At 38.7% G+C, this 16,143-nt stretch overlaps 2 protein-coding genes and 1 pseudogene across 2 annotated transcripts; 1 reads left to right on the top strand and 2 right to left on the bottom strand.

Annotated features, from left to right (window-relative positions):
- Positions 1–869, bottom strand: part of LOC107032646 — a 17,893-nt pseudogene extending 17,024 nt beyond the window's left edge.
- LOC107002000 lies at positions 785–2,557 on the top strand. Its single transcript, XM_015199936.2, has 4 exons — positions 785–937; positions 1,059–1,268; positions 1,373–1,983; positions 2,057–2,557. Exons 1-3 carry the CDS (start codon positions 868–870, stop codon positions 1,738–1,740), a joined length of 648 nt encoding a protein of 215 aa, XP_015055422.1. The 5' UTR covers positions 785–867; the 3' UTR covers positions 1,741–1,983; positions 2,057–2,557.
- A 2,320-nt stretch (positions 2,558–4,877) lies between these two features.
- Positions 4,878–15,911, bottom strand: LOC114074451. The gene is made up of 5 exons (XM_027912458.1): positions 15,765–15,911; positions 6,235–6,267; positions 6,040–6,150; positions 5,281–5,371; positions 4,878–5,194 (listed from the first exon to the last, which is right to left on the bottom strand). Exons 1-5 carry the CDS (start codon positions 15,909–15,911, stop codon positions 4,878–4,880), a joined length of 699 nt encoding a protein of 232 aa, XP_027768259.1.
- Between the last annotated feature and the right edge of the window lie 232 nt (positions 15,912–16,143).

Here is a 16,143-nt window from a genome sequence, read left to right as displayed (position 1 = left end):
GTAATAGCACGAAAGAAAGAAAGAATGGAGTTTTCCTAAAGTCCTATAGCCTCTCAAAGAAATGTAAGGGCGTCCCTCTACCGTTCCTCAAAACTCTACTAGACTCGTTCTTGTGTGATGAGACCAACGAACCTAACGCTCTGATACCAAGTTTGTCACGACCCAAAACGAGCCGCGAGTGGCACCCACACTTATCCTACTAGGTGAGCGAACCAACAAATCTAAACCCCAACATTTACCAGTATATCAATTATGAATAGTAAAAATAATGCGAAAGATCCAAAACTTATTAACGTAATCAATTAAATAACTTCTAAAGTTCAACACTTATTATTCCCACTAATTTCATAATAATAATAATGAATAGTCCAAAACACCCCTTTAAAAATTTAGCGGAAGTCTGACCGAGTCGGGGTTACGCAGCTTGTGACGGTCCGTCGTATCTACGACGGTCCGTGCTGCAGGTACGTCGTGAAGTTCAGAGAGTCGATCCCAGTACCCAGATTCCAAGAGTTGAAGTGTTTAAGAACGAAGGCCCTGTGACGGTCCGTCGTATCCATGACGGTCCGTCCTGCAGGTCCGTCATGAAGTTCAGAGAAATACTCCCATACCCCGATTCCCAGAGTTGAAGTGTTTTGGAACGAAGGCCCTCGACGGACCGTCGTGCCTATGACGGTTCGTCCTACTTATCGTCGAGGGTAATGAGGAGAGTAGCAGAAGAAATTACACAAGTATGGGACGACGGAGTCCATCACGGTCCGTCATGACCATGACGGTCCGTCACGTGGTTCGTCGACCCAGTCAGTTTTTATCAAAAATAATTCTACTGTTCGAACCGACTAAACAGGTTGTTACACACATACAAGCATGGATGCTAAAGAAAAAGCAGTAAAGTTGGTGCGAGGAGATCCAACAGAGTCTTATGCAAGATTACCTGGTAATTTCGAAAATAAGAATAAATTTAAATATTGCTCATTGAGTTGTACTGTTATGTTTTCGTGTATTCTTTGTGTATATAATATGTATATTTTATGTATGAATTGGACTGTTATTTCCAGATTATTTTTACATTTTGGAGCAAACATATCCAGGATCTGTTTTGAAAATAAAAAGGAATGAAGGTGATACATTTTTATACGCATTTGTTGCGTTAGAAGCTTGTATTAGAGGTTGGAAATATTGTAGGCCAATTGTAGTTGTTGATGGTGCGACATTAAAATGTTCATATGGTGGTACAATGGTAACTGCCAGCACATTGGATCCGGGAGGTAAATTATTAGCCTATTTAATTTTCTAATTATATAATATAATGAAAAAATATATGAATGATATTTCTGATTTGTGTGATATTTTTTTTTAAATTAATGAGCAGGTCATATACTTCCGTTGGCGTATGCGATAGTAGATTCTGAAAATGATGCTTCATGGACATGGTTCTTTGAGCAGTTTAAAGAAGCATATGGAGTTAGACAAAATATGTGTTTTATGTCAGACCGAAATGAAAGCATATCGAAAGGGACTGCAAATGTATATCCTGAATCAGAACATTATGCATGCATATGGCATTTGTCAGTCAATGTGTTGAAGAATTTCAATAGAAATACTGAAGATTTGAAGATTTTGTTCTTTTCATTGGCAAAAGCTTATACGAAACAACAGTTTGAGACAATTATGGGAAGAATAGATCAGATAGATACGCGCATACGACCATACTTGTTTGATATTGGTTATAGCAAATGATCAAGAGCTTACTCGAATTGTAAGCGCACATGGACCATGACTTCAAACATCGGGGAGTCATTGAATAATGTTAACAGGTTAGCACGGAGGTTACCGTTGATTTCACTTCTTGAGTTTATGAGGGTAACAATTCAGAGGTGGATTCACAAGCATAATGAGGAGGCTGATAAGACAACATCTGATCTGACAAAAAAATATGATATTTATCTACAGAAAAGTATTGCGTTGTCGTGCAATATGAGGGTATGTGTTTCACTGTATTGTATTTTTACTTCTTAATATTTAGTGGCATGTATAAATTTTTTTTTTTACATAGGTGATACCTTCAACTGTTGATCTGCATGCTGTAGCTGAAGGAGCAAAGAAATACATAGTAAATTTGACAAAAGGATGTGTAGTTGCGGAAGATTTCAACATTATGAGATACCGTGTGGTCATGCAATTGCTGTTCTCCGGTACAGGAAGTTACATGAAGCAGATTTCTGTTCTGCTTTTTATAGCCTCAAGAATTTCAGAGATGCTTATGCCATTCCTGTCGAGTCTATCCCGTGCGAGAGTACATGGGATATACCTAGTTATATTTCAGAGCCTAAAATGATGCCGCCTGGTCCAAAAAGATCAGCGGAAAGACTCAAATTTGAACGCTGGAAGGGGTTCGCAGATGTGAAATTCAAGAGGACAAAAATCACATGCAATAGATGCCATCAAGTTGGACACAATAGGAAGACATGCTCAAATTATCCTGTACAAAAACAATGAATTCGTACTGTTACATCTGTGTTTTTGAGTGTTTACATTGTTATAACATGTTTTTTTATTGAATCATATTACTTTTCATACAAATGTCATATATTGTATATACAACTGTTCATATATTAACATTCGTTAACATTAATACGTCATATAATCATATAGTATGCATACAGTTATTGCACAATGAATGAGGACTACATACAAAATTTATACATTTATACAAGCAATACTTGCATATAAAAATAATGTATGTTTATGTTCTACATATCAAATTATAATATGTTATAATTTATACATTTTTCATACAGTATTCATACCAGTAATATAGGTAACATTTGTTTCTGTTTGTATTTGAAAATATACAGTATTCATATAGTATTCATACAAAACAAATTTATGCAAAAGTCATACACATTTATTAAGGTATAATTATATATTTAATCATATTGTCATGTTGAATCATATGTCAGTACTAGTTTCATATAATTTTCATACATTATGCGTATAAGAATTTATATGATATAATTCATACATTTTTCATAAAGTATTCATACCAGTAATATAAGTAACATCTGTTTGTGTTTGTATTTGAAAGTATACAGTATTCATATAGTATTCATACAAAACAAATTTATGCAAGAGTCATACACATTTATTAAGGTATAATTATATATTTATTCATATTGTCATGTTGAATCATATGTCAGTACTATTTCATATATTTTTCATACATTATGCATATAAGAATTTAACATTACATATTGAAAAGTGCAATTTATACAAATATCATACACATTTAACATTTATAAAAAATATATTGAAGCAGACTGTCATTTATATAAATTATTTTTTTAAAAAAAAGTATATATATATATATATATATATATATATAACATTTGTCTATGTTCTATATATCAAATTATAATATGACATTCATAATTCATATAATGTTCATACATGATTCATACAGTGTTCCTATATTTTAAAGTGAGACAATTTTTTAATTAGTAATAATCATTAATAATTTATATAAAACCATCAATATTCATAATAAAAACCTGGGCAATTACATAAATTGTTCATAAGTTAAAAAAAAAACAAGTCATTCAAAAAAATGTACATTGTGCTATGAAGATTTCTACTTCCTGTTACGGAATTTTGGAGTAGGATAATTGGTGGTGTCCATAACTTGTTCTTTATGAGTTCGAGGTCCACCCTTCTTGCTAGCAACTGTTCCTGTAACTTCACTTTCACTTATTGCGCCTTCATCGTTCTTTGATTTTGCATAATGCCAAAGTAATGTACCATATCTTTGACGATGATATTTTGAATAAATATCAATATGTGATATATCAAAAACACCATTGCTCATGTATTCGGCAAAGAGAGATGTGTATAGACCACAATCACTGTAAAAAATTGAAATAATAAAAAAATTTGTAATGACTATAAAGCAAATTTAATTTAAGATGAATAAAAAATAATGTAAGAAGTATACATACTTTGAACTTTCTTCTTGTTGAGGAATATGTGTAACATTCTTGATACTGAGAGGTTCAGAGTGAGACTTTTGTTGATAATCAGGGAGATTATTCGCTTACAAATCAAGCCTTTTGCCATAAAACCCTGTGCTCGTCAGAAATAAAGGAATCATGGTTGCAAGTTTATCAACAGCTTCTTTAACTTTTCTTGAATGAACAGATCCTCCCATCATCGAATCATAGACATATAGACATCTACGTTTGATCCAGAATACAACAAGGAACCAATGGAATTTTTCGTTGATGTTGACTGGGATGATTACTTCGTCAACCCTATCCCACGGAATGTTAGCAAGCAACTTATATCCTCTAATGAATTGTCCAACATCATGGTCTTGTGAAATGCATCTCATGTCACATTCTGACTGTCTCCACTGTTTCTCAATGTTATCAATCCACGCCATAAACCAACAATCAACTGTACTGTAAGAAGTGACTGTCTGAGAGTATTCTGCCTTTTTTCGGAGATAATACTTTATTGTATTAATATGCTGTTTCAAAAAAAAAATATCCATATGTTTCGTTCACAGTTCACACATAATTCATACAAAAAATATTCATATGTATATCACTGCAACTCAACACCATGATAATTAATTCAAAAAATGTCTTACCCCGTCCTCCCAAGGTCTGCCCGGTTGACTCTTTATGTGAAAAAAATTCTTTTCTCCGATTTTGACAACGCCAAAGTCCATTTGAGGATGAAATGTATTTTTAACCTTGGAATATGCTGCTTTCATGTATATATTTAAATAAGTGTTATATTAATTTTGGAATTGTGAAATTAAATAAAATAATTTTGTTCATCTTACAAAGTACCCGCCACGCCTGCTTGACACATCTTTAAAAATTCTCCTCAATCAGTTCAACTGGAACATCAAATCCATTGTGATTTTGGAATGGATGTTTGATTTCAAAGAATGTAGGTACTCTATTTGAACTGCTTTCCCCTTCCGACATTCTGATATAAGGAGAAGAATCGTATTTTCCTAGATTCTTATGTCTTGTTTGCACATTTGGATTCGTGGTAGCATTAAGAATTGTATCAAGTGCAATTATTTGTGTCATGGTAAAATCAGGATAATCGTCCAATGTTGGTTGTTTTGATTTTGACGTTGTAGGTGCGTCAACATTGAAACAATCATCAGTTGACTTTTGAGCTTCATATACATAAAAAATAATAAATAGTTAAATAAAAATAATTTCTTAAATTTACATTTATGTGATAAAAATGAATATATCGTACCAGTTGTGTTTGACATTTGGACGTGTTGTCCGATTGAAACTGTAGGCATAGTTGTTGGATCAGATTGTGCAGCATGTTGGTTGACGTTGTCCTGAAAATAGTTTTCAGATAATATGTAATTTTTTCATATATTAATGTATTCTGAATTATTTGTAAGAAATAAAATAATATATTGCAAAAAAAAAAATTGCATATATGTTTAATACATCATTTTTTTCATTAATCATACGTAATTTTAGAAATACAAATTTCATACATGATTATTACATAACATTTATATATAAAATGATGAATATATACATAATTCACACACACACACACACACACACATATATATATATATATATATATATATATGTATGTATGATGTGTTGTTATATTAGTTCATTTAATAGTAAAAAAGAGTGATAATAATATAAATAAACAACTAGTATGAAAACATCAATTTATATATTTAACAAACAATATTCATATATAAAGTATACATATATATCAATTTAATAAATCATTTTTTCATTAATCATACGTAATTTTAGAAATACAAATTTCATACATGATTAATACATAACATTTATATATAAATGATGAATATATACATAATTCACATATATATATATATATGTATGATGTGTTGTTATATTAGTTCATTTAATAGTGAAAAAGAGTGATAATTATATAAATAAATAACTAGTATGAAAACATCAATTTATATATTTATCAAACAATATTCATACATAAAGTATACATATATATATATACCTCTTGTTGTTCTTCTTGTGTTTGTTCTCCTCTTGACAATCGAATCTCTTCAGTTATCAGTTTGGTCGAGTTATCAACATAACTCTTGATATTAGCCATGTGCTTGTCAACCTTATCGTTGTACATAAAATTTTTTATATATAAATAGATTATAAGGTAATTATATTAATTCTTTAAAAATATGTTGGAACTTACAGTGAGTTTGAGTTCTTTCAACTCTGCATTAACCTGTTAATTAAAAAGAGTAAGTCTTTGATATGTATATTGTAATTTAAAAAAAAATTATTTTAATTTGAATTTTGTACTTGTACCTCTGCATATCTGTCACGACCCAAAACCGGGCCGCGACTGGCACCCACACTTACCCTCCTATGTGAGCGAACCAACCAATCTAAACCTTAACATTTTAACCATAATGAACAAAATACGATGCGGAAGACTTAAACTCATTAATAAAAAGACAATTCAATAACTTCTAAAAATTCAACATCTATTATTCCCCAAAATCTGGAAGTCATCACCACAAGAACATCTATGATCAAATTACTAAACTAAGAGTATTCTAAGAAGCTAAAATAACAAAAGCTAGTCCATGCCGGAACTTCAAGGCATCAAGACATGAGGAAGAAGATCCAGTCCAAGCTAGAAGCATTAGCTCACCCTGAAATCCGGTGTAATGAAGACTGGCTAGAGTTGCGGTTGAGTTGAAGACGACGGTACGTTTGCTGCACTCCACAAATAACAAAGAAAACAAATACAAGTAGGGGTCAGTACAAAACACGGGTACTGAGTAGATATCATCGGCCAACTCAAAATAGAAAACAGTATATATCAGATAATATCATAAATCAACTACAATACTCAACGTGTAGCAACAACAAGTTCTATAATCATTAATAAACACCGCCAAGTTCACACATGAGGACTCAAGCCTCAATACCATACTCTTTTGGGAATTAGGTTCATTAGATTGAGTATATTAACATCTTTCAAGATTCTTTATCTTTATTCCTCTTGTGTCGGTACGTGACACTCCGCTCCCCTACTACTATGTGTCGGTACGTGACACTCCGATCCCCTAATTCTACGTGTCGGTTCGTGACACCCGATCCCCTTATTCTACGTGTCGGTTCGTGACACCCGATCCCCTAATTCTACGTGTCGGTTCGTGACACCCGGTCCCCCTAATTCTACGTGTCGGTTCGTGACACCCGATCCCCTAATTCTACGTGTCGGTTCGTGACACCCGGTCCCCCTAATTCTACGTGTCGGTTCGTGACACCCGATCCCCTAATTCTACGTGTCGGTTCGTGACACCCGGTCCCCCTAATTCTACGTGTCGGTTCGTGACACCCGATCCCCTAATTCTACGTGTCGGTTCGTGACACCCGGTCCCCCTAATTCTACGTGTCGGTTCGTGACACCCGATCCCCTAATTCTACGTGTCGGTTCGTGACACCCGGTCCCCTAATTCTACGTGTCGGTTCGTGACACCCGATCCCCTAATTCTACGTGTCGGTTCGTGACACCCGGTCCCCTAATTCTACGTGTCGGTTCGTGACACCCGATCCCCTAATTCTACGTGTCGGTTCGTGACACCCGGTCCCCTAATTCTACGTGTCGGTTCGTGACACCCGGTCCCCCTAATTCTACGTGTCGGTTCGTGACACCCGCTCCCCTAATTCTACGTGTCGGTTCGTGACACCCGGTCCCCCTAATACTACGTGTCGGTTCGTGACACCCGCTCCACTAATCTCATTCTATTAATTCATCAATCCTTCTTTTATACCAAGGCATCATCAACCCCATTACTTTAGTTCATCAAGCCTTCTTTTATACCAAGGCATCATCAATCTCATTAACAAAGTAGATTAGGGTTTTTCAAGATTTGGGATTCAATAGCTTCATCATGCTTATTTTATCACAATTATATACAAAATCACATCATGCATACACACAATTAAGCATATAGAAGGGTTTACAATACTACCCAATACATATCATTCGCTATTAAGAGTTTACTACGAATAGCATAAACCATAACCTACCTCCACCGAAGATTCGTGATCAAGCAAGCAAATTCCCCAAATTCTTGTTGTCCTCTTCGTTTCTCTCTCTCTCTACTCGTTCTCCCTCTCTTTCTGTTCTTTTTCTTTTTCTTATTCAAACCCTCTTTCTTTTACCCTAATTAGCATATAATTAAGTATAAAGATGGCAATAATATCCCACTAATTAACTCAAGGTTACCTCTTTTAACCCCCAAGTAATTAGACTTATTAACATTAACCCACTAACTTTATAATTAAAGCAGGAATAGTCCAAAACGCCCCTTAAATTACTAAACAGAAATCCGACCCAGCCTGGGATTACGCAGCCTGTGACGGCCCGTCGTGCCTGCGACGGTCCGTCCTGCTGCTTCCGTCACAAAGTTCAGAGACTCAATTTCCTTGAAGAGTCTGTGACGGTCCGTCGTGCCCACGACGGTCCGTCCTGCCATGTCGTCACGAAGTTCAGAGAGTCGATTTCAGTACCCAAATTTCAGAATTCTAAGTGTTTTGGAACGAGACCCCCTCGACGGCCCGTCGTGCCCATGACGGTCCGTCGTGGGTTCCGTCGACTCAGACAGTTTTTCCAGAAATAAAATCTGCTGCTCAAAACGACTAAACAGGTCGTTACAATAGATACCAATTTACCCATCGTTCGTCCTCGAACGATCACAAGAAGAAAAACAAGGGCGAAAGGGAGTACCTGAATCTGTAAACAGGTGTGGGTATCTTTCTTGCATATCAGCCTCCTTCTCCCAAGTGGCCTCTTCAACTGGTCGATTCTTCCATTGAACTTTGATGGATGCAATCTCCCTTGATCTCAACTTGCGAATTTCTCTATCTAGAATGGCAACAGGCTCCTCCTCATAAGACAAATTCTCATCAAGCAGAACTGAATCCCAACGAATGATGTAGTTTCCATCCCCATGGTATCTTTTCAACATAGACACATGAAATACCGGATGCACTCCTGACAGTCCTGGAGGCAAGGCTAATTCATAAGCCACCTCCCCTACTCGCTTAAGTACTTCAAATGGTCCAATATACCTTGGGCTTAGTTTACCTCTTTTACCAAACCGCATCACCCCTTTCATGGGCGAAACCTTCAGCAAGACTTGCTCACCCTCCATAAACTCCAAGTCTCTAACCTTTCGATCTGCATATTCCTTTTGCCTACTTTGCGCCGCTAAAAGCTTTTCTTGAATAGATTTCACCTTCTCTAATGAATCCCTCAAAAGGTCAGTACCCCAAGGTCTAACCTCAAATGCATCAAACCACCCAATGGGAGACCTACATCTCCTCCCATACAATGCTTCGAATGGAGCCATGTCAATACTTGAGTGATAGCTATTATTGTATGAAAACTCCGCTAAGGGTAAGAAGCTATCCCAATGGCCACCAAATTCTATCACACATGCACGAAGCATATCCTCCAACACTTGAATCGTTCGCTCAGACTGTCCATCGGTCTGAGGGTGGAATGCAGTACTAAGGTCCAACCTAGTACCTAATTCAGCATGCAATGTTCTCCAAAACTTAGAAGTAAACTGCGTACCTCTATCTGATATGATGGAGAGTGGAACTCCATGCAACCGAACAATCTCTGAGATGTAAAGTTTGGCTAACTTCTCTGCATTGTACGTCACCTTGACCGGAATGAAGTGAGCAGACTTAGTTAACCTATCAACAATCACCCAAATAGAGTCATACTTACCCATTGTCTTTGGAAGACCAACCACGAAATCCATTGCAATTCTCTCCCATTTCCATTCAGGAATGGGCATTCTCTGAAGTGTTCCTCCGGGCCTCTGGTGTTCATACTTTACTTGTTGACAATTTGGACATTTGGCAACAAAATCAACAATGTCGCGCTTCATTCTACTCCACCAAAAGTGTTGCTTTAGGTCACGATACATCTTGGTTGCACCAGGATGTATAGAATACCTTGAACTATGAGCCTCTGTCAGAATAGTGTTGATCAAATCATCAACACGGGGTACACATACCCTTCCCTTGATTCTCAAAACACCTTCCTCATCGATTTTTGCTTCTTTAGCCTCTCCTCGCAACACTTTATCTCGGATCCGGATCAATTTCTCATCATTAAACTGTTTTCCCTTGATCTTGTCAAGAAAAGAAGATCTCGCCTCCACACTGGCCAAAAATCCTCCCTTCTCATTTACTTCCAACCTCATAAGGTCATTAGCCAGAGTCTGAACCTCTCTAGCCAATGGGCGTCTAGAAGCTTGTAAGTGAGCTAAACTACCCATGCTCCCTGCTTTTCTACTTAAGGCGTCTGCCACAACATTAGCCTTTCCTGGGTGATACAAGATGGTAACATCATAATCCTTCAGTAGTTCCATCCATCTCCTCTGTCTCAAATTCAAATCTTTCTGAGTAAAGACATACTGTAGGCTACGATGATCCGTATAGACTTCACACTTAACCCCATATAGATAGTGTCTCCATTGCTTTAATGCAAACACTACCGCAGCCAACTCCAAATCGTGGGTCGGATAATTACGTTCATGCACCTTTAGTTGCCTCGAAGCATACGCAATTACGTTCTTCTCTTGCATTAGCACTGCACCCAAACCAGAATAGGATGCATCACAATACACAATGAAGTTCTTACCCTCTACTGGCAAGGTAAGGATAGGTGCGGTAGTCAACAAGGTCTTGAGTTTCTGAAAGCTTTCCTCACATTCATCCGACCATACAAATGGAACATTCTGCTTAGTCAAGTTCGTCAATTGGGAAGCAATAGAAGAGAATCCCTTGACAAATCGACGGTAGTAACTGGCTAAACCAACAAAGCTTCTTATTTCTGACACATTAGTAGGTCTTACCCAATTCTTCACTACTTCGATCTTAGAAGGATCCACCATCACTCCATCCTTAGAAACCACGTGCCCCAAGAAGGACACTGAATCTAGCCAAAACTCACACTTGGAGAATTTGGCATAAAGCTTTTTCTCCCTCAACATTTCCAACACAATTCTCAAATGCTCCTCATGTTCCTTCTTACTCTTGGAGTATATCAGTATATCATCAATAAATACGATCACAAAGAGATCCAGATATGGCTTAAAAATCCCGTTCATCAAGCTCATGAAAGCAGCAGGGGCATTCGTTAGTCCAAAGGACATTACCAAGAATTCATAATGCCCATACCTGGTTCGAAAAGCAGTCTTTGGCACATCTGCTGCCCGTATTTTCAATTGATGATAACCAGACCTCAAGTCAATCTTAGAGAAGACACAAGCACCTTGTAACTGATCGAACAAGTCATCAATGCGAGGAAGAGGATACCTGTTCTTAACAGTTACTTTATTTAGTTGCCGGTAATCTATGCACATCCGAAGACTCCCATCTTTCTTCTTCACAAACAAAACAGGAGCACCCCAAGGGGATGCACTCGGTCTAATAAAGCCTTTCCCTAACAATTCTTGAAGTTGGGCTTTTAACTCCCTTAACTCTGCTGGAGCCATTCTATAAGGGGGTATGGAAATGGGACGAGTACCCGGCTCCAGATCAATGCAAAAGTCAATATCCCTATCCGGTGGCATACCAGGAAGGTCTGCAGGGAACACATCTAGAAACTCACGGACTACCGAAACCGACTCAATTGAAGGTACTTGGGTAGTATCATCCCTGAGGTGTGCCAAGAAAGCTAAACACCCTTTACTAACCATTCTCTTAGCACGAAGAAAGGAGATGATACGAACTGGAGTGGAAGTGTAGTCACCCTCCCACACTAACGGATCTGTCCCAGGCTTGGCCAACGTTACAGTTTTAGCATTACAATCTAAGATTGCAAAATTTGGAGAAAGCCAAGTCATACCCAGAATTACATCGAAATCAACCATTTCTAAGATAACCAAGTCTACACGAGTATTGCTACCCATAAAAGTCACCAGACAAGACCTATATACCTTTTCGACTATCACAGACTCACCCACCGGAGTAGAAACACGAATAGGCATGTCAAGCAATTCACAATGTAAATTAAGACCAGTAGCAAATGAGGAAGATACATATGAAAATGTGGAGCCAGGATCAAATAATACAGAAGCCATGCAATCACAAACCAAAAGATTACCTGTGATAACAGCATCTGATGTCTCCGCTTCAGACCGCCCAGGGAAAGCGTAACAATGGGCCCTATCACCTGTCTGCCCGTTGCCCCTACCATGTGGTGTTGTAGTAGCTCCAGTTTGTCCGTCACCCCGGCCGTTTTGGTGACCACCATTACCTCGGCCACCACGTCCTCCAGAATAACGGCCTCTACCATGACCACCTCTACCTCTAGCTATTGGGGGTCTATAACTCTGTTTTGGACAATTCCTCCTAATATGTCCAGTCTCCCCACATCCATAACATTCTCTGGAGTCTAGCATAGGTCTCTGTGAGAATGACGAGGTCTGGGAATAACCTCCAACCTCAGAGAAATGTTGACCGGTCTGAGGTGGACCCCCAACTACAGTCTGTAGTGAAGACTGAATTGGTCGGACTGAGTAACCTCCTGAACCCTGTCCTCTAGAGTAAGAACCATTAAACTCACCTCCCTTTCGAAACCTTTTAGATGTCGATGCCATGGTGAAGTCATCTGGCTTCACTCCCTCCACCTCTATCACGAAGTCTACCACTTCCTGGAAGGATTTCGCTGTAGCCGCTACCTGTAAGGCTGAAATCCGCAAATCTGACCTCAACCCTTTCACAAAACGGCGAATCCGCTCTTGTGAACTGAAGCAAAGCTGGGTGGCATACCTAGATAATGCACGAAACTTAGCCTCATACGCAGTGACCGTCATTCTGCCTTGCTCTAGGCTCAAGAACTCATCTCTCCTCCTATCCCTCAAGGTCCGGGGGATATACTTCTCCATAAATAAGCTAGAGAATGACGCCCAAGTCATAGGTGGTGCCTGTGCGGGTTGACACTCAACATGTGACCGCCACCACATTTTGGCATTTCCCTGAAACTGATAGGTTACAAACTCAACGCCAAATCGTTCCACTATGCCCATTTTATGTAGTAACTCATGACAATCAACCAGAAAATCGTAGGCATCCTCAGATTCAGCACCCTTGAAGACTGGAGGTTTCAATTTCAAGAACTTACTGAAAAGTTCATGCTGATCGCTTGTCATTATAGGCCCTGTAGTCAAACGAGGAAACGTGCCTATTTCCAATGGAGCATCCATGCGGGGAGCCGCAGCAGTTGCCTGTTGTACTTCCGGAACCTGAGGTGTTGGTGCAGAAAACACTGGAGGTGTCTGGCCTTGATCAGATAACCCACTAAGATAAGCCAGAACCTGATTGATCATCTCTGGGGTAGGTTGGGGTGGCAATCCCTCATTCTGTACTTGTTCATTCTCCCCTTCCTCACCCTCTATTACTACTTCCTCAGTCGGTGGAGGAGTCACCGCCCTAGTACCAGATGGGGCAGGTGCTTGTCCTCTTCCCCTAGAGGACGTCCTCCCACGACCTCTACCACGGCCTCTTGCCGCTGCTCTTCCTCGAGCTACAGCCCCAGTGGCTGGCTCAGACGCACCCTGTCCCGCCGGTGCTGGTGTTGACGTAGTCGTTGCTCTAGTTCTGGCCATCTGCGAAATAGAGTGAAGATGGTCAGATACCAATTTGTATCACCTAGATACCAATTGGATTCAAGTAATAGCACGAAAGAAAGAAAGAATGGAATTTTCCTAAAGTCCTATAGCCTCTCAAAGAAAAGTAAAGGCGTCCCCCTACCGTTCCTTAAGACTCTACTAGACTCGTTCTTGTGTGATGAGACCAACGAACCTAATGCTCTGATACCAAGTTTGTCACGACCCAAAACCGAGCCGCGACTGGCACCCACACTTACCCTCCTATGTGAGCGAACCAACCAATCTAAACCTTAACATTTCAATTTAATATCAACAGAAAGTAATGCGGAAGACTTAAACTCATTAATAAAAACCAATTCAATAACTTCTAAAATTCAACATCTATTATTCCCCAAAATCTGGAAGTCATCACCACAAGAACATCTATGATCAAATTACTAAACTAAGAGTATTCTAAGAAGCTAAAATAAACAAAAGCTAGTCCATGCCGGAACTTCAAGGCATCAAGACATGAGGAAGAAGATCCAGTCCAAGCTAGAAGCATTAGCTCACCCTGAAATCCGGTGTAATGAAGACTGGCTAGAGTTGCGGTTGAGTTGAAGACGACGGTACGTTTGCTGCACTCCACAAATAACAAAGAAAACAAATACAAGTAGGGGTCAGTACAAAACACGGGTACTGAGTAGATATCATCGGCCAACTCAAAATAGAAAACAGTATATATCAGTTAATATCATAAATCAACTACAATACTCAACGTGTAGCAACAACAAGTTCTATAATCATTAATAAGCACCGCCAAGTTCACACATGAGGACTCAAGCCTCAATACCATACTCTTTTGGGAATTAGGTTCATTAGATTGAGTATATTAACATCTTTCAAGATTCTTTATCTTTATTCCTCTTGTGTCGGTACGTGACACTCCGCTCCCCTACTACTATGTGTCGGTACGTGACACTCCGATCCCCTAATTCTACGTGTCGGTTCGTGACACCCGATCCCCTAATTCTACGTGTCGGTTCGTGACACCCGGTCCCCCTAATTCTACGTGTCGGTTCGTGACACCCGATCCCCTAATTCTACGTGTCGGTTCGTGACACCCGGTCCCCCTAATACTACGTGTCGGTTCGTGACACCCGCTCCACTAATCTCATTCTATTAATTCATCAATCCTTCTTTACTACCAAGGCATCATCAACCCCATTACTTTAGTTCATCAAGCCTTCTTTTATACTAAGGCATCATCAATCTCATTAACAAAGTAGATTAGGGTTTTTCAAGATTTGGGATTCAATAGCTTCATCATGCTTATTTTATCACAATTATATAATCACATTCATACAAGCATACAATTAAGCATATAGAAGGGTTTACAATACTACCCAATACATATCATTCGCTATTAAGAGTTTACTACGAATAGCATAAACCATAACCTACCTCCACCGAAGATTCGTGATCAAGCAAGCAAATTCCCCAAATTCTTGTTGTCCTCTTCGTTTCTCTCTCTCTCTACTCGTTCTCCCTCTCTTTCTGTTCTTTTTCTTTTTCTTATTCAAACCCTCTTTCTTTTACCCTAATTAGCATATAATTAAGTATAAAGATGGCAATAATATCCCACTAATTAACTCAAGGTTACCTCTTTTAACCCCCAAGTAATTAGACTTATTAACATTAACCCACTAACTTTATAATTAAAGCAGGAATAGTCCAAAACGCCCCTTAAATTACTAAACAGAAATCCGACCCAGCCTGGGATTACGCAGCCTGTGACGGCCCGTCGTGCCTGCGACGGTCCGTCCTGCTGCTTCCGTCACAAAGTTCAGAGACTCAATTTCCTTGAAGAGTCTGTGACGGTCCGTCGTGCCCACGACGGTCCGTCCTGCCATGTCGTCACGAAGTTCAGAGAGTCGATTTCAGTACCCAAATTTCAGAATTCTAAGTGTTTTGGAACGAGACCCCCTCGACGGCCCGTCGTGCCCATGACGGTCCGTCGTGGGTTCCGTCGACTCACACAGTTTTTCCAGAAATAAAATCTGCTGCTCAAAATGACTAAACAGGTCGTTACAATATCAGCTTTCAATTCTTCAACTTTATGTTCACTATCAACTGCACGATTTTCCGATGATCTGTGATTTTCTGAATCATGGTGGCTGCTGGACTGATTTAAAATGGTTTCGTCCATGAGATTTAACTCTTCTTCAGAGAAAATCATATTTCTGAATTTATGCTGCAGCAAATAAAAAATTTATAATTTATAATGAATTATAATGAATCTAATAACATTCTATGAAAAATACCTGATTGTCATGTGTTCTGAAAAATTGTTTTCTTCAAATCGTCAAGAAAATGACGTCATTAGGTGTCTTCTAGTTCAGGATTCTCGGTGTGCGATTTGAAACACGTATATCAATTGTGTTTTCAAATGGATGACAACACTCATAAAA

Source organism: Solanum pennellii, chromosome 10 (assembly GCF_001406875.1).
Source record: "Solanum pennellii chromosome 10, SPENNV200".
Taxonomy (NCBI): Eukaryota; Viridiplantae; Streptophyta; class Magnoliopsida; order Solanales; family Solanaceae; genus Solanum; species Solanum pennellii.
The sequence above is the reverse complement of the archived record's forward strand: the minus strand, read 5'-3'. Positions and strand labels throughout refer to the sequence as shown.